This window comes from Perca flavescens, chromosome 8, assembly GCF_004354835.1.
Source record: "Perca flavescens isolate YP-PL-M2 chromosome 8, PFLA_1.0, whole genome shotgun sequence".
Lineage (NCBI taxonomy): Eukaryota > Metazoa > Chordata > Actinopteri > Perciformes > Percidae > Perca > Perca flavescens.
In genome coordinates, this window is record NC_041338.1 from 3,807,738 (window position 1) to 3,827,413 (window position 19,676).

The 19,676-nt window shown below is 43.1% G+C and overlaps 1 protein-coding gene across 2 annotated transcripts in view; it reads right to left on the reverse strand.

Annotated features, from left to right (window-relative positions):
* Window positions 1-16,590, reverse strand: part of kcng4a (potassium voltage-gated channel, subfamily G, member 4a) — a 31,547-nt gene extending 14,957 nt beyond the window's left edge. Inside the window, exons 1-3 of one of the 2 annotated variants that reach the window (XM_028585463.1) lie at window positions 16,342-16,590; window positions 11,070-11,651; window positions 10,297-10,938 (exon numbers count right to left, since the gene is read on the reverse strand). In XM_028585463.1, the coding sequence (XP_028441264.1) occupies window positions 10,297-10,938; window positions 11,070-11,177 (750 nt within the window). In that variant the 5' untranslated portion in view covers window positions 11,178-11,651; window positions 16,342-16,590. Of the gene's footprint in view, window positions 1-10,296; window positions 10,939-11,069; window positions 11,802-16,341 lie in introns of both variants that reach the window. The other variant, XM_028585461.1, reaches the window with a different exon arrangement.
* Window positions 16,591-19,676: the final 3,086 nt, after the last annotated feature.

A 19,676-nucleotide genomic window follows, 5' to 3' on the forward strand; every position in this document is an offset into this window, starting at 1 on the left:
GTAACCCCAGTTTCCCCTTATCCTTAATGAGCTGTACAGCCTGTCTCAAAAAGACATGAGTATGTACTGTTAGTGACCTAATATGGGGCCTAACAAGGATAGATCTCCATGAAACTATCCTGCACATGTGATTTCAGGCTACAAGATAAAAAAAACAGTCAAACACCCATCCCTGAAAGAAGGTCCTTGAACATATTATTAATGACTAACCTTTTCATGTTGCATGTAAATTACACTCAGAAAAGGATTCCAGACAGTGATTGGTTTTAGGTTATTATTCCAGGCTGTAATATTCATATTCCATCACCACAGCTCTGTTGAACATGACCAGAATGGAAGGTCATTTAACAGACTCAGTGGGATTACACACTATCACACAAACTGACTTTATCTTAATGACATTAGCGTTTGTAGTGTAAAATGGTGCAAGCTGTGCTATAGGCAATTAATCTCTGAAAATCCATTTTCCCTGCCGCTGTGACACATCACTTTTACACTTTCCTAATGTTCATGTAGCATAGAGAGCCGCAGAAGACATGCATGTAGTATCTCACGCTTCGTCTTATGCCTGCTGCACACTGGCTGCGTGGCGTCAGCGTGTCAGCTGCGTGGCGTGTCCGTTTTTTTTAATATGTTTGTTAACATGGGCAAACGGTGCATAATCTAATTACGTATGTGCTAATTTGCATAAATACCACAACAGAGCCAAACACTGGGTATAGCCAGGTGAAAATGTCTTGTTGACATATAATAACAATAGTAATGCTCATGGGTAGCCTAAATGGGTTCCATTCAGACCTTAACATTAAGTCTTTTACTGTTATATGTCAACAAGATTCAACAAGACATTTTCACCTGGCTATACCCAATGTTTAGATCTGTTGTGGTATTTATGCAAATTAGCACATACATAATTAGATTATGCACCATTTGCCCATGTTAACAAACAATTTAAAAAAACTTGTAATTTTTTGTTTGTCTTGATGTAAGTAATCAACTCAGTAATTTTCATGGTGATAGCTAAGTTAAAATTGTTACCCTATTCACATGAGGGAAAAGAATGAATAGGCATATGAATAGGCTATATTTGGGTCTTTTTCAAAACTTTCCTCTAATGGGATTCTTCTGCGCTTTTTTTTTCCTTACTCAGGACATATTGAGGATACAAAATCAGTTGAGTTTCCTTCTGCTGCAATTTGTTAGAGTTTGACCCCGATTTTGGCTTAAAATGACTAAAGTGGCATTTTGATGTTTGAAAGTCTCTAGTTTTTGACATGAATGCAGATATAAATGTAATTTAAAAAAATAATAATTGATTGATGAATGATTTTCAAATATTGCACCTGTCAATACAGAACGAAATATTCTGTAGCCTATTTTGCCGTCAATACTGCCGACATTGTCTTTGCTGTAATCAAATCAGAATATATTTATGTTTAACATGAAGTATACTACTGCTTGAGTGCAGTAATCAATGGGAAACATACAGTACATGTGTACAGACAAGGCTAGCAGCAGCAGCAGCAGCAGCGTCAGACGTGTTTCTGGTGTGCAAAGACAAAGAAAACGCCACGCAGTCGCCACGCAGTCGCCACGCAGTCGCCACGCAGCCGCCACGCAGTCGCCACGCCGGCAGTGTGCAGGAGGTCTTATCCCGACATGACAAACCTTGTTTTCCAGTCATCATGAAAGGATGTGAGCACAACAAAGGTTGTTTTTGCAGCTTGTTAAGATCACAGAATTACAACTTGTGTCCTCGTGATGAAGAGAGAACCTTTGCTGGGCATTTATTCATTCATTGAAATCAGAAAAAAAATGGATTATGAGAGAAATATGAAAACAATCATTTTTACTGCTGATCTTTCTGGCCTTCTGTAACATTGCTCAATTTTGTTTTTTTAGAGACCAAAAATGTTCAAAAATCTATTTTTTTCCTCATGCCCACCTACAGTAACAGTCTATAGGCTACTTTATGTGTTAAAGTTAATTTTTTTTAATTTATATTAATTCCTTTATACAGTAACCATTCAAAAATTATTCTGTTGGATTGCACTCTTTAATGAAAAAAGAAGAAGCAATTTTCTACTATGTTCTAAAGTAAGCCGTGAATGCATGTGCATGTCCTGGGAGTGTGTGTGCTCTGCGTATGTGTGTCCCCTCCATCTTTATGTACCCAGTTAATATCAATGCGTCTCAGACAGTCTTTTAAACAGCTCCTCTGGGAGAAAGATGGAGGGACAGGAAGGAGAGAAAGGTGGCTTCACGGCTGGTTTAGTGTTTACGTCCTCCCCTCTTACTTTGTGCTCTTATCTTCCACTCCCTCTCTATGACCGACTTCTCCGTTTCCTCCCTCCACTCTTACGTAAAGAATCACCTTATCTTCGCTTCAGGCGTCACCAGATACATTATCTCCGTCTCACTCAGTGTCTCTTTCTCTTTCTTCTTTGTCTCTTCATAGAATGAGAAATCAAAGAGCCTTTGGCCCTTTCTTAAATCACTTGTCCAGACAGCTTCGATGGTTCAATAAGATTATTGACAAGTCTCTGCTTGAGAACAAGGGGATAGTCAATGAGAAAACGTGTCAAAACCCACAGTCTGAAGCTTAAGTCATGCAGTCTGCTACTCAGCTGTCTCTTTCTCTCTTCATCACTCCCTCTGTCCCTCTCTCTCCAGACACTTGTGATTGATGTCCTGGGATGTAATTATTAAACAGCAAATCCCACTCCAATTTATGGCATTAAGGACATAAAACGGCGACTTCAATTACTCCCCAGGCCATAATACGACTGAATTAGGAAAAGGAGAGCAAATATGATCAGGCTGTCTGAAAATACTCCACCACGTGGTCAGCATATTAAAGGCATAAATCGGAGCGACACTCACTGAGAGTAAAACACTTGTGTGTGTGTGTGTCAATAAAGGTATGAAAATGAACGCAGAGAAAGTTGCTGCTTTGCTGAAAAGTTTTACACGGAAATATGTGCAAAGAAAGTCAGTGTCTTTGGTGGATGTTTGATATTTGAACAGCAGCGAGATGTAAACTCAGGCAGGTTATCGATGTGTGCTGAGACCTGCTGCTTCCCAGAGAGATTTAAAAACCTCCTACACCCCTGTTCTTTTCAATCTAAACGCTGTTGCTATTCTGCCAGAGAGTACTGGGGTCTGGCTGGGTTAGGCCCATACACTGTTAAATGTACAGTCTATGGTTAGGACAGTAGTCAGGGTGGACATGTTTCTCATTAACTACTTACGGTAATATGCCAACCCGTTCTCACTCCGAAGTCATAAAATACGGACGTTTGGACAGTGTCCGTCAGCGCCTAAAGCGACGCAAAAAGCGGAGGGTTTGAATGACGAAGATGACGTAGCACTAAGAGCGGCTACGGTAGCGAGTAGTATGAAAGGCCGAAAGTCCCCGTAGGGATGTTGGTTTGGGGGGTGGATGGGTCAAACATAGGACTTTCACCCAGGAGACCGGGGATGGTGTCCCGCGTCACGTTTCCTAAACCCGACCGTCGCTTTCTTCTTTTCCTGAACCCAACCGTCCGGTTCTTCCCGCATATCATGGAAACGTAAGCCCACCCACCACCTTTTCCCTAACCTAATAGTCCCGACCAAGCGCATTTAGATAAAGCGTGTTTAGATATGATGCTAAAGGAGACTTTTAGCGTCAATAACAACGCCAAAGGCAACTGACCAAGCATCCATATTTTACGCGATGGGTGGGAGAATCGGTTGAATATGCCCTCCGTTATGTGTGATGTTGATGGAAAAAGTAAAGGAAACAAACGTGCACTTTCTACGGAGGGATTATATTAAGGAGCCAAAGACTAGAAAGAGAATAGTTAGACATTGAAATAGTGAAAGCAAGATCGCTGTCTTCACAGCAGTGAATAGTTGCAAACATATTTCTTTAAATCTGGTCATCTTGGTTACTGATGCCACGCAAAGATGTTTTCCACAACACAAGGGTTTATTAGTAACCTGATAACCAGACCGAATTCACTTTTTGTGGGTCATTTTGTTTTATTTTGCCCTAACGGCAGCAGGTATCTATTTCACAGATGTCATTTTCAGTCAACACGGAGGCAGCTATTGCTGTTGCAGAGAGTAGTTAACTTGTTTTTCACACTGATCAAAAAAAGTATGTAGATTTAAAATATGTTACTTCTGTATGTGTGCTTAAAACAGCCTGCACTGCTGTATTACTGTAGTCTCATCCATGCTTTTTGCAATTTTTCTATTACTATTTGTCAAAAATATAGCCAGGTAGATTCACCGTATTCTCGTTTTTCGGTCAAATGGCCTTTTGAATGGGAGTGCTAGGGGCACTTTTATGCTAGTCTCAAAATAGTTATTTTCGAAATACTAAGAAGGCTCAACACAACATGAAACTTTGCTTCAAGTATCACCAGGGGCTCTACACATGAACGAAAGCATTGACAACATTCTTTGTGTACACAGATTTACTAAAAAAGTTTTTGAGCAACTCACCGCAGTCAGTCAAAAACAATCGATTTCCGAATGCAGCGTAACAGGGAGGAGAGTAAAGACGGAAAGCTCCTAAAGCTTAGTTCCATATAAATGCACGGATAAGTCGTTGTTTTGTCGTTATTGAAAAACAATATTGACCTTGTAGTTGAAAAAGGAGCCTCATATGGAGTCCGTTCATTCGCATTCGGATATCGACTCGTTTTGACTACCGAGGTGGTAGTGGCCAGAAACAACAACACCCGCAGTGAGTTGCTCAAAAACTTTCTTTTTAGTAAATCTGTGTACACAAAGAATGTTGTCAATGCTTTCGTTCATGTGTAGAGCCCCTGGTGATACGTGAAGCAAAGTTTCATGTTGTGTCGAGCCTTCTTAGTATTTCGAAAATAGCTATTTTGAGACTAGCATGAGAGTGCCCCTAGCACTCCAATTCAAAAGGCCATTTCACCCAAAAACGAGAATATGGTGAATCTTAAAAGTGGCGATTCGGTCCTAAATATGCTTTTAAACTAAATTTTGACTCACGTACATTCACATAAATACCCTAGGATGCATTTTGGCGAGAGTTAAGCTTTAACAAAGCTGAGCAGTTTTTTTTTTTGTTTAACTTCTGTGCACTTAGCACTTAAGCCAGCATCTCACCTGACAAACAGTGTAAACAAAATGTCCAAATTGTACTGTTGGCACATGTGATGTTCTCTTAATGGCCTTGGACATTTTAGTTTGGGTAACACACTTCCAGACTCCAGACGTTCTACTCTAGTCCACCTTCTTACTTTGAGCTAATCATGCCCTCCAAAATGTTCACAAATGTCCATAATGATAAAAGACTACATTTTAACTTGAAACACTGCAGCTCTAAAACCAGTGTTGCCAGATCTTGCGAGACAAATAAGCAACCAGGCCTGTGAAAACAAGCCCAAAACAAGCAACTTTTTCTACAGAGCCAGAACTGATGTACCAAGTGCATTATATACACAGTAAACCTCTGATAATTAAAATGTGCACACACAAATAAATATCATCCAGAATTCACAAATTCTTTATTTATTATTGCAGGGACTGCAGAAGATCCAATTTTTAAATAACTATAACCCAGAAACAGGAGTAATTATTGATAATCTTAGTGTGCAGCAATAAATGACTTAAATAAACTAAACTGGTTTAAAAACCATTCCAGTCCAAACCGTTTGAACAGGTGAGGGTGAGGCTTGGTCTAAAACATTTTCCTTAAGACTCAGAACACTTTAGCCTCGTATATATGAAAAATAACACCACCATTATCTTTCTCATCACTCACTGACGTTTTCCTAAACAGAAAAAAAAAAAAACAGATTGCCCTGCTCTGCCTCTGATTGGCTAGTACTCGTTGCCATCTGGGTCAGAGCCAATTAGAAGCTGGATTTGGGTGGGAAAAAACTCTGCTGTCTCCTGTGTGTATGGGGAAAAGGGAGGGACAGAGGGAACAGGCAAGACAAACTCCTACGTTTAAAAAACCTATAGAAAATATCTGCTTAACAACTTATTATGGAGCTGGGAGCAAGCCCAAATAAGCAACTACACTTTAGAAACAAGCCCAAAAAAACGTGACCCGCGACTACCAATATTTGTAAGCGACTTTACAGAAAAACAAGCCCAAAGCTTATAATAAGTGGACTTGGCAACACTGTCTAAAACGTCTTCTAGCAGTCTAATCTTTCTGTCAGCTTGGTCTAAAACGCCACTACTTGTTTGACAACTTGATCTTATGCTGTATATTAATATTTCATGCATCTACAGTATCTGCATTTCTGAAACACATCAGGTGAGGTTGTGCTTCCCGTCAAAATGTTGCAACTGTACACAGCCGGATGGAATAATAATGGCTCCAGAATTATATGGAGAGTTTTTACCTAAAGAGCAGAGCACTTATGCAGTGGAGATATACACACCAACAGCAGGGTTTGGAGGAATGACGGAGTGGTTATTATCAGGGGTCTTGAAACTAAGCGGTGAGATAAAGGCCCCTCCCAAAGCATTGAGTTCATAGTGATATACTGTTCAATAAAGGGGATCAACTGAGGACAGGCAAACACAAATACCAGGCAGAGACAGAGGGAAGCAGGGTGAGGGTGAACTGAAGCACTGTTTATCTCTTGCTTTTTTTCCCCAACAGAATTTCCCTCTCATCCGTTCTCACCAAAGCTCTCTATCTCTCCTTCTCTCGCCCTCTCTGAAGTATCCTGTATTTGTTCTTTTCCTCCATCTTCCACTTATGCAATCTGTCCTTTCACACTCCTAACCCAAACCGAGGCAAGGAGAGGAGAAGGATGAATGATGAGTAGACGAGGGAATTTTGGCCCTCTCCAGCACAAAGCAGACCAGAGACAGAGACAGAAAGCAGGGCCATGTGAATTAAAGATGACAAGAGTCCCGATGCTCCTGCCTGGGCAGGCAAGCCGGACAGTATGGAGGGGGTTCAGTAGCCGAACACACAAGAATAGTTTGAAACTATTACCTAAAATGTCCTTACAACACTGTGTCCTCACAGTGTTCGAACTATACCATGGCCTTTGGAAGAGCCCACTTGTTTTCTTTTTGCCATGGCTATAAGATGCTAACAGCAGAATAGATTTGAAGGACTTTGCGTGCCGATTAATGGCCTCCAACGTTTACATTTTTTCTACGAATCTGTGAGTTAACATGTACTAAATATGAGTTGAATTTGCACCGCAGCGCCGCCACGCCTTGATGCTCATGACACGAATAACATGTATAGTTATCTTTATTGAAATTCACGATGATCACATTACACAAAACTGAAATTGCATGTCAAAATGACACATTGTCAATATTTTTAATGACCCCCCCCAAAATTTCACAAACCACCTGTTCAGGGGAGCCCATGTCTTATTAAGGGGAGCCGAGATCCCCCTAGCTCCCCCGTAGTTCGCACCCTGCTCACAAGGCATGGAGATATCAGACACAACCATACAGGCACACTCAACCCTAAGATGTCCTTACAACCGATAATGGCATGGAGATGGCAGGTACAACTATACAAACACGCCTAAAGTATGTAAAGGTTGGGTTTGCGAGGAGTTTGGGGCCCCTGGGGCCCCTGAGGACAGCTCCATCACTGCTACTGTGTTTACAAGCAGGAAAGCCCTGTTTTTCCTGTCAACATCTCAAATGCTATTGTGATCTTTCACATCATGAGATACAATCCCTTTGCATTTAGCAACACTTGTATTGGGGCGGCTGTGGCTCAGTGGTAGAGTCTGCCAATCGGAAGGTTGGTGGTTCGATCCCTGGCCCTGCAGTTCCATGTCAAAGTGTCCTTGGGCAAGACACTGAACCCTGAGTTTCCCCCGATGGTGCGCATCGGAGTGCAAATGTGTGTGAGTGTTTATCTGATGAGCAGGTGGCACCTTGTACGGCAGCCTTGGCCACAGTGTGTGAATGGTGAGTGGTTCCTGTACTATGTTAAAGCGCTTTGAGTAGTCGTTAAGACTAGAAAAGCGCTATATCAAAACTTTACATTTATTGTGTCTCTGCTTCTGCTTCCTGAATATCTGCTTGCTTTATGTTTCCTGCTGTATATGTGATTCTTTTCTTGTGGACCTTGTCACTGCTGTCTGTGTACAGAAGATAAATCTTCAGTAGCATGTGACTCCACTGTGCTTTTTTGCATATAGACTAATGATTACATATTTGTCCTATCATGTGCTGTACAAGGTCCATATCAAAGGCACCACCCAGTCATGCAGGTTTACAGAACTCAATGTCCAAGGTACCCCATCCAGCCCCATCCATCTGTGTTCTTATGACTGTCACCGACTACTGGACTCCTCCAGGCAGGAAGCCTTCTCAACTCATTGAGCATTCTGCAACCGGCGCTCTCCTCCACCTCCCTTAATTCTCCGTTATCACACCCTCCTGCACTTGATCCTTTGGCTGTCTGCGAGCGCTCACATCAAAATCAATACAGAGGCGCTGTAGTTGATGACTTCTCAACAGCTGTTGAACAAGTGTGTCGAGTTTTCGTGCCGCAACCAGTTTATGCACACACACAGGATGCGCACACATAGACTATTTCTTATGTAAGGGCACCTCGGGGTAAGATGGGCAACTTTTTCCTGATGCAGTTAATGACAGACAGGGAATAGTTGCTGAAAATATCAAGAAGGCTACAATCTTCGGCTGCTGGTGAAAATGTATATGTAATCAGAAAACTGATAAATGAACCGTGGATATGCTGCAGTAAGATTTTAGGTAGAAGGGAAGAGACGACTCGAGAGTAAATGTGTGCAAAATTCAGAGAGAGCCGTATCGGTTACAGTGGATGAGTTCATCGTGCATATCTGTGCAACTGTGAATGTGTCTACTGATGTGCACATTTGTGTGCGTGCGCATGTCTTTTGTGTGAGATACAGTAAGCCCATTTTATTATTCCCCAGTGTTTACTGGACAGGCCTCAGTGAGCAGCGCTGGCTTCATTATCTCACGCTGCTATGGGTAGACACAGATCACAGGACATGTACGACGACAACACACACACAGGGCAGCCTCCCACAGGGATATTTAAGAGGGTGTGACGACAGGAAGTTTTTATATTTGAGAATTTGGAAGCCAGACTTTTTGCAGCATCACAATGTCTACCTCCATCTGAAATTTGAAAAAACACTCACTTATAAATACACACTGTAGGCACACGAGGGTGTTACAATTCAACGTTAGTTTCCAGGAAACAACGTGTAGTGTTGGAGAGAATGAGCGTCCAGTTTGTCATGTTAAGTTATGAGCAGCTTTGTTACTTCATGGTGATGTGTCTTTGAGCGGGGGAAAAACCGTGACAAGAGACAGCTGTAATCACTCACGCCACTCATGATAAATCTCACTGACAGTCGCTGTACGCCCTATAAGTTTAAGTATTATAATTAGGGCTGTCAATCGATTAAAAAAAATTAACTAATTAATTGCACAATTTGCTGTAATTAATCGCGATTAATTGCTTTTTTAAATTGAGACTGAAGCTTATAATAATGGATATTTAAATGCTAAATCATTTAACTTTGCAAATATGGAGAAAAAACAAACAAGGAAAGGTTCTGCTAAGTTCAGAATGTTTAATATCTTTCAGAACAACAGCAGCAACAATTTGGCTTATTACGCCTGCTGAAGGCTGCTGGAAACGGCTACAAACTGTCTGACTTGAGAGCAGATTTTTGTCACCGTCCCCGGCTGCTGTCGCCTGCTCTCGTCTACTTTACAGGCGAGGCGCAGTTCATCTCCAACGAGCCGAGAGTTCAGTTCATCTCCAACGAGCCGAGAGTTCAGTCGCCGGCAGGGCAGTCGGGACTCACCCGGAAATGGCGAGCGGAGTGAGGTGACGTGACTAGTCTCTCAAAATCTGACGAAAATCTTCTAAACTGACCTTTGTTGAGCTGAAATGAAGACAGATTCAGCAACTGCACGGCCTATTTCTTGCTTAAAATGTTTTCAGAAACATGTTTCAGTGAACTATCTTAGTACAATATGAGATCGTATTCTGAACGGCCGCCATGACAGTCTGGCTCTCAATATCCGGAGAAAACAAACCCATGTGACGCGTTTGTCCAATCAGCTGCCGGTTTTCATTACTTGGGCAACAATACAGAGTAGCCCCGCCTGCTGTTAACGAGTTAAATATTAAAAGATTAACGCAAAAATTAACGCGTTAATTTTGACAGCCCTAATTATAATGTATTATTTTTTATCAGTTTGACTTTGATTCAGGGGCCCTACGCTGCCATCCACAACATGCAAACACACTGGTTCACTCACCCTCCCCTCTTCCTCTCTGAGGTCTGGCATGGTGCTGATACACAAGCTGATGACAGTCACCGCAACCATGATCACCGACAGGCACGCGAAGATCTTCCCCGGTAAGCCGGACTGCGGATTCTCTACCATATCTCTCAGCCAGTTCATCACCTTTTGGTACTGCGTCTCCTCCACCGGCACGTGCTGCATGGCGTTTCTCTGCCTGCGCTCCTCCTCGCGCCGCTCCAGCTCGTTCACCTCCTCGATGCGTGTGTACATCTTCCTCTTACAGCAGCGCTCCATGTACGTCATCTCCACGCCCCAGTAGGTCAGCTCGTCGTGCAGGGAGAGCACGCACATCTCCCGCAGCATGCGCAGTTTCCCCGCGGCCAGGAAGTTGAGGATGACCCTGAAGGCGGACGGCGAGCGGTCGAAGAAGAACTCCTTGTGGGCTTCGTCGTAGTCGTCGCAGACGCTGGCGATGTCCTCGGGGGACCGGCAGCCGCAGAGCCGGCCAAGTCGTGTGAGGGGGAACTGCTCCAGGGTGCTCCAGGGGAAGGTGTAGCGATTTCCCCCAACGTTGATCACCGCCAGCAGGGTGTGGTCGACGGACACCAGGTCCTCTGGCCGACGGATGAACTGAGCCCTCTTATAGTACGCACCCTGGAGATTGAAAAACAAAGAGTTTCAGTGGATGAATAAGTAAATGAATGAATAGCCTAACCTGATCACTATTTGATATTATAGACGTATTCCATAAACTTTTTTCACTTTAGCGACAATCTCATTCATACCTTGATGGTCTCAGTCTCGGGGATCTCTGTGAAGATGCGGTCGAGACTGCTGTCATCGCTGACGGACAGGTTGCTGAAGTCATGGTTGGCGTTGCTGATGATGGGCATGGCAGCATCTGGAAAGCACGCTGCCGCGGACCGGGCAGCTCAGACCAGGTATCGAAGGCAGGAAACGTATACAGATTGCGCCAGGCTCAACTCGTCGGTCCCAGGACACAGCAGTCCTTTCTCAGCCTCCAGCAACTTATGTTAAAGCTTGCACATGACAAAAGCTTTCCTGCCACAGCCCAGGTCTATTGTAGACAAGCGGAGCATAAAAATGGCTGTCAATTTTAGTCTTTTTGGCCTCAGAACCCCTCATAACAAGGAGCTCTTTCTCAACGACAGACGAGCTATGGCTTTGGCTTCCAACTGACAGAGAACAAACCCAGAAAGGAGAGGAATAAGGAGTACCAGGAGTCCTGTTGTCACATCTGAATGTGGGTGAGTTTTGACATTTCCTTCAGAGGTCCACAGAAGACTCAGTTGACATATCAGGATTCAGCATGAGATCAGTGAGTAATCCCGGTTTGAAGCGACAGTCTGGAAAAAGAAAGGCCCAATAGAGAGAGTGGGTTAGGATTGATCAGTGGCTGATAGCTGCAGAGGTTGAGCCTGGGACTGAGGGGGATCCTCTGTGTCGCTGCATCAGGATTAGGGAGGGCCTAGAGACGTGGAGGAATCACGCAGGCACTGAGAGAGAAAGAGAAATGTCAGAATGGAGCTAGGACGGACTGATATTAAGGCTGGTGTCACAATACAGAGAAAGAATGGGCAAAGACGAGGAAAGAGACGTATGTGAAGACAGAGAAGGGGTGAGGAAGAGACAGAGACAGCACACCTCAATAAAACGTAGGCTGCACCCTCCTCTTTCACTTCCTTTCAGTGAGAAACGTGTCAGACAGACACATCAGCTCTGCTGCTATAAATGGCCAGTGTGGTCAGAGCAGGACTTGACCACATAGCAAAGGAATTTACACTCACAACAACATCCAATAACGATGGCCTTGCTGGTTTACTTAATATGAGTGTGAGAAAATTCAAGGAATAAGTAGAAAAGAACATTCAGGTCCGTGGTGTTATTCACACTCTGAGTGAGTTATTGGCTGTTAGATGGGCAGCAATCCTAACAACAGACAGTGAAACACAGGGTCCAAAATGTTTTTCTTGGCAATGCAAATGCCCTGAAACTTATTGGCACAGTAAGGTGTTACAGTTGCCCAGAATGATTCGCTGTGTATCAAAGCCTTAAATAGTTGTGGTTAATTTCGCACTGGGTCCTATTTTCACATGATTTGTCATATTCATTGCGACTAACTTACAGTTCATCTATTTTCTTTACTTAAAGCCATACAGGAAGATGTGGTCAATTAGCAGATGGAAAAGTCAGAAAGACTGCCAGCAGGGGTGGGAAGTCTTCAAATAAAGGTTTTTCACAGCGGACAATTTGACTTTTTTGACGGTCATTGCAAGAAAGAGCACAGGATGTATTCTAGCCGATTAGTTCAGGCTAGTTTAGTTGTGCCTTTGCTGCTATGTCAAAATGTGTGCTTGAAAAAAGTATTTTAATTTCCTTTTTCTCTTCACTTATGTCATATTAAAGGACAATTCCAGCACAAAATGAACCTAGGGGTTAATACAACATGTGTACCGAGTCAACCGTTCTCTGGGATCTGTTTTGATGGTAATCCGAACGCCGTGCAACCAGAAACCAGTATAGCTCTAGCAGGGCGTTCGTGGTTCGAATGGTCATGATTGTATTCCCAAGATGGCGCCTGCCTGTATACCAGAAGGTAATGTCTTTATAAACTATCTTTTTAAGAAACTGTCTGTACACTTAGAAAGTTGTAAATGCTTGGGTTTACATGTAGGGACCCTCATTATGCTACTGTGGAAGCGTATTGCTATTTTGAGCCTTGTTAGTGGTATAAAATAGCGATTTATTTTTACTCTACCAGTGCCCCGAAAGCCTCGCGTTAAGCTAATCAGCGGTTCGTGCTAGCTTTTTTTATGCTAGAGACACATTTGATTACCATCAAAACATATCCCAGAGAACGGTCGACTTGGTACACGTGTTATTAACCCCTAGGTTCATTTTGCGCCGGAATTGTCCTTTAAAAATTGCATAATTCAAAATGTTTTATTATTGTTTTGTACGTAGATTTTATACATTTTACCAGTGCCAGTAAAGGAGTTCAAGTACCTTGGGGTTGTGTTCGCGAGTGAGGGGACAATGGAGCGGGAGATTGGTCGGAGAATCGGCGCAGCGGGTGCGGTATTACATTCAATCTATCGCACCGTTGTGACGAAAAGAGAGCTGAGCCAGAAGGCAAAGCTCTCGATCTACCGGTCAGTTTTCGTTCCTACCCTCACCTATGGTCATGAAGGCTGGGTCATGACCAAAAGAACGAGATCCAGGGTACAAGCGGCCGAAATGGGTTTCCTCAGGAGGGTGGCTGGCGTCTCCCTTAGAGATAGGGTGAGAAGCTCAGTCATCCGTGAGGAGCTCGGAGTAGAGCCGCTGCTCCTTCGCGTCGAAAGGAGCCAGTTGAGGTGGTTCGGGCATCTGGTAAGGATGCCCCCTGGGCGCCTCCCTAGGGAGGTGTTCCAGGCACGTCCAGCTGGGAGGAGGCCTCGGGGAAGACCCAGGACTAGGTGGAGGGATTATATCTCCAACCTGGCCTGGGAACGCCTCGGGATCCCCCAGTCGGAGCTGGTTAATGTTGCTCGGGAAAGGGAAGTTTGGGGTCCCCTGCTGGAGCTGCTCCCCCCACGACCCGACACCGGATAAGCGGACGAAGATGGATGGATGGACAGATAGGATCTACATTCAACCAGCTCCACAACCTTTCCAGATAAATGCCACTAGACCGGTTAAGTCAGCAAATGATGAAATAATAAGGTCCAGGTTGAAACAGCTGGAATTATCCTTGGGGACTGACTGTTATACTGTTTTGTGTATCCAGCTACTTACAATAAAGCTGACTTACATGTGGGTGGCTGCCATTCACCTTCCTCCTGCCAGCTTTTGTTGGGAATATAACGCTTTAATATATTTTCTTCACATGCCACTGCAATTTAGGTAAGCTAGAATATCTAAGGGCAATTCCAGATATCTTTACCCGTTTCTAAACACACATGTAGGTACAACATACAACACTCATCTGTCACCGTGACTAGCCCTGACTCACAGCCCCGATGGTGTCCTGTAAAACATATACAGTCTTACAGGCCTGTGGCTTTGTCAGACGAACAGTAGCACTACATATATTACTTACTACAGCCTATATAAAATAAGAACATCATCATCAGTATTGATATTATTCTGCTCAGTATCAATCTACAGTGCCCACAGGCTTATTGAGTGTGTGACTGGACAGCACTGACAGATTGAAGTCTTGGACCGCTCCAACACGCGCCACTAATTCAGATCCAGGAGGATAGGATCCTGTACTGGAGGTACAAATAAATCACCGGTGTCACGTTGCTAGTGTTTCATTTTCACCTCACAGGGGGAGGAGAGCATGATAAAGTATGTATTAATCGATTTGTATGCCCTGCAAATGTGACCACTTTTTTTTTTTTCTTGGTGGGAAAGTTAGGAAGGAGGAGTTTTTAGCAGCACACTGCCACCGGTGTTATTGGCTCTGCTCGACCTCCTTCTGTTCTCCGCTGGACACAAGTGACAGACACGACAGCAAGCAGGAGATCAGAGGGAGTGGAATGCCAACTTGTAGTTTTTTTAGGGGTTTCTATTGAAACAGTTGTACATTTTATTTCCAAATTGTATATATTTTAAATATTGCTGTGTAGTATTCAATTATTATTTCATGTATATTGTTTCCTATTATTTAATGCAGTGGTTCCCAACCTTTTTTCCTTGGCGCCCCCCCTACTCATGTCTAAGAAAAGCTGAGCCCCCCCCGCCCGAAACCAAAGTTGAGGTAACTCTCGAGATGAAGCCTTACTTTCCTTTTTGATACAGAGCAGTTATCAGCACTGTTACGTTTCTCCTCCATGTTTCATTCATAAAATTGTGATGCCGTGGCGGCAGGAAAAATGAGGATACAACAAAATATATAGTTTTCATACTGACTTTTGTATACATTAGATATTCTAGTGTATTATCATCATTTGTTTAACATGTGCAAAACAATTTTTTTTACCTCAACCTCAAACCAGATAAAGACTCGCGCCCCCCCTGTGATCTTTGCCGCCCCCCCTGGGGGTGCCCGGACCCCAGGTTGGGAACCACTGATTTAATGTATACTCTGTATGTGTGCTGTGTGTCTGATATTTTGCTGCTGCAACACCGTTATTTCCCTTTTTTTGGGATCAATAAAAAAATCTATCTATCTATCTATCTATCTATCTATCTATCTATCTATCTAATTGAAGTGTAATTACAAGTGAAGGTTAACCTTTTTTAGCAAGATGAATTCACTGTTAACACAAAGTATTGAACTAAACCAACTTTAAAAGTTGGATAAAAAAAATTGGCCATGTAAAGTCAAAGCAATACTTTTCTTAATTTATCTTTGTATATTGTTGTTTTTTTTGCCTGTGATGGGGTCATACTGTATTCAGCATTCAGTCAGAGAGCTTATATTATATTCATGGGCAAGTCAACAGTGTCTGCATTTGCCAGCATCTCATATAGATTGGGTTTCTTTAATGTAGCATATGACATCTCTCTCTCTCTCTCTCTCTCTCTCTCTCTCTCTCTCTCTCTCTCTCTCTCTCTCGCATGCACGCACACACACACATACACACATCCCTAATCAGGCAGAGACTTTTAATTAAGCTTGGTTAACTACTCGGGCCATTAATTAGATCCTTTTTTCAAATCGTTTTTCGATGATTTTGTGGAAATAGAAATAGAAATACAAATAATGGGACTTTCAAAGTCAAAGTCAAATGTTGTTTAGAGGGCAATATTACACCCCTTTCTTATATAACAATTCATTTTACTGTAAAATGGGAACAACTTTGCTTTCACATTTTGATAAACACCTACTGAATCAAAAACACTACGTGTAACAATTATCCTTATTATTATTATTAATATTATTATTATTATTATTTTATCTTATCCTACTGTATGTTGCAGTGTTGGCGAGATGAAAAGACCCCAGCGTTCCTCGTGTTAAGTACTGTAACATGACAGCATTACAACTTCAGACAAATATTCCGCTACAAACCCCGCAGCCCCGCAGACATCAGTAGAACTTACAGTATGAAGTGCAGCTTAGCATCCTGAGCCCCGCTCTCCTCTCCACTCGGCCAAATCAGCTCGCTGTGAAATCCCCTTGCAGTCCCTCGGATCATTCAACACCAAACCAGGGTGTTAACGATCACTCCCAACCGCCAAATGGTAGAACTATAACAGCAATACGTTTCCGGCGTCGGCATCATCCAAGCCGGTGGAGGGCGCGTAGAGAGTCTGAACATAGCAGAGATGGTAAAGGTTTGGTGCGCTGAAAGTGTCCCGTTACTGTTCGGTTAGTGGTGCTGCTGCTGCAGGAGGAGGAGGAGGAGGAGGGGAGGGGAGGGGAAGGGAGGGGAGGGGAAGGGGGAGTAGGAGCGGTGCGCAACAGAGGAGACTCACTCCGGGTACCCAAGTTCAAGTTTGCGGAGACCTAGATGCGTAAAGGTGACGACAGGCGCAATATCGCCAAGGAGTATGTGAGCTCCCGATTAGACAGAGATGGCATTTTAGCAGAACTGTGAGTGAGAGTGTGTCTCTCCGTGTTCGCTCGACATCACCCCCTTTTTCCTTTTATAGATAATGTGAAATTCAAGGACACCGAGGAGATGCCTTTAACCATGTATCCTGCCCTGAGGGGGCGCGTTTGCCTCCCAGATAGCTGTTGGTTCCGAATCTGCTGGGAAGCACCAATGTTACATACAGTTTGAGTCTGATATCGTAGCACTGCCAATATTAACAAAAAAACACCAATGCAAAGAAAAAGAGGCAGAAAATAGGGAAATCCTGTCATTAAAGAAAACACCATGAAGTAGGATAACGTCACTCAATGTAAATATAAAAGAAACGATGTGTTCAATTAACGTCTGGTTTTGTTACCCATTAATATTGAAACAGGTCGGTATGCAGTCTGGATGAAGAAAAGCAGATTGGTTTAACTGTCTGAACAATACAGAATATAAATTAGAATGTAGTTTTCTGTTGTCCTTTTGCACAGATAGTAATAATAAGATAAAGACTGAAAATGACATTGTCAATATAATGCTCAAAGACTGGTCACATCTTTTTATTTTGATTTACTTCTAATTATATATTTCTTTTCTTTTCTCTATTTAGCCGTACTTATTTCTTTCCCCATGCTGCTGCAACACCCACATCCCCTCTCTGGGGATCAATAAAGGCTTATCCTATCTTATATTATCTTATCCTATCTTATCTCATCTGATTCTATCTTATCCTCTTACTTGGAGAAAGCCTGGGATATTTAGGGGGGAAACCCCTTCATCAGGGTCAATTTTAGGCTTAAAGCAGTTCTTTTGAGTGTACAGTTCATCTGTAAAATTTACACATAAATGTTATTTGAAAGCCTATAGAAGTACATTTATGTTCTAACTGATGCTCTTTTTTTGTCCTTTTGTTTTTGTATATTACTGGAAGATGCATGTTATGTACAATAGCGATGTCTCGTCTTGTGTCATATGGGAGAGTGTTTGGCATGGCAGAAATAAAAACTAAATGACTGCCACAGATACAGTACAAACACATATATGTGTATGCATAGATCTCTTTCATACATAAGTAGAAAGTAGCAGTGATATATCTAAGTGACACTGAACAGCTGGCCGAACTTTTGGCTGTGTCCTTAGTAAACAGACCTCCGTGTTCAGTACTGACTTTGAAAACACTGACTGTTCCAGATCGGCACCTGCTGTATGTCAACCTCTATAACGCTTGAACCGGAATTTGCACAAGGTGAAAGTTCAGAGAAAAAAAATATCAATATGCTTGCAAATTAGTCTGTGTCACTGGCCTCACACACCCACTTTGTCCTTGAGAGGCAGCTCATTAGGTGGCATGTGCCTGAGGTAACTGCTAAAAAAGCAAACACTTTGTTCAGGCCCTTATGGCTGCTAACGGAGCAGACAACACATTAGTGAGGGTAGAGATGGAAACTCTGTGTGTGTGTGTGTGTGTGTGTGTGTGTGTGTGTATGCGTGTGCGTGTGTGCGTGTGTGTGCACACATGCTAACAACAAAGACGTTCAGCTTATTGAATCCCCCCAATCATTAACCCACAGTGCAGCATATGCCCAGGCTGGTTAGTATGTGCAACACGAGACTAATCACACACGCTTGGCTATTAGTTCTCAGTCGTCCCTTTTTTTTCTTTTGACAAAGGACATGACGTTTCAGTTACAGCTAGACGTATTAGGTGCCTTGCAATCTGCCCCACTGAGACAGTAATGCAACATTTCTGTTTAATTCTGTCTGTCACTTTCTTATGCTTTATCACAAACTGACACACACACACACACACACACACACACAGAAAGAAAAATGTACACACCCACTGAGAGGTTTTTTAGTCTGGATATTTGCACAGGTGGTAGATAAGGAACACCCAGGTCCTCCAACACTGAACCACCAACCCCCCCCCCACACACACACACACACACACACTCTGTGTCCCTGCCTCATTCTCTTTTTAATAATCTCACACAATCCCATACTCAATACCTGCAGCTGCCATCTCACACACCGTGCAATAAACCCGATGCCAGCACACACATGCACACATGAGGCAAAAAAAACGCCGGTACTAATAGCAAGCAAGCCTCAGTCTGGCGGATTAAGAGTTTAATCCCTCACAGGCAAGAGGGGCTGAGATGAGATCGCAGCAGCCGGTGTGCAGCCAGGTCCGATGAGCGGTGGTGTGAGGTGCATGCAGGAGAAGAAACAAACACTTTCACACTGATGGCCACATGAGGATCCCACCTGATGGTCGGTTCCAACTTTTCCTCCCTTTCACCTCCAAACCCCGCTTTCTGCCTCTCCTCTGATTGCTCGGTCCCTCTTCTCTCTCTGTGTGATTCTCTTACTGCCCTCCCCTGCTGAAATGTTTGATCTCAGCACTTGCAAGTTTTGATCCAGTTAATTGCTCTCTGAGAGGACAATGTTAAGACACAGATTAACCCAGCAGCGCCCGGGACGGAATAAAGAGCAAGGAGAGGGGCTGAGAGAAAAAGAGGGCAGAGAGTTGTCAGAGTCAGCACAATGGAATAGAGGAGTTGAAGGGGATAAGGGATAGGGAAAAGAGAATAAAAGGTTGACAGCAGGGAAACATCTCGTAGAGGGCAGGAAGAGATGGTGAAGCAGGAACACTGCGCTAAAAAAAAACTCATGCTAAATAAAAAATGGGGCCATATGCTATAGAGTAAATATCCCATCGAAAAGGCTGTCAAGGTTTTAATTTTTTTTTTTGTGAAATAGTCAGTAGCAATTTATAATAATACTATATGCTTACATACGATCACATCCGCAATCCGAGCAAGCAGTCTTGGCTTTCAAACATAAAAGGGCCGC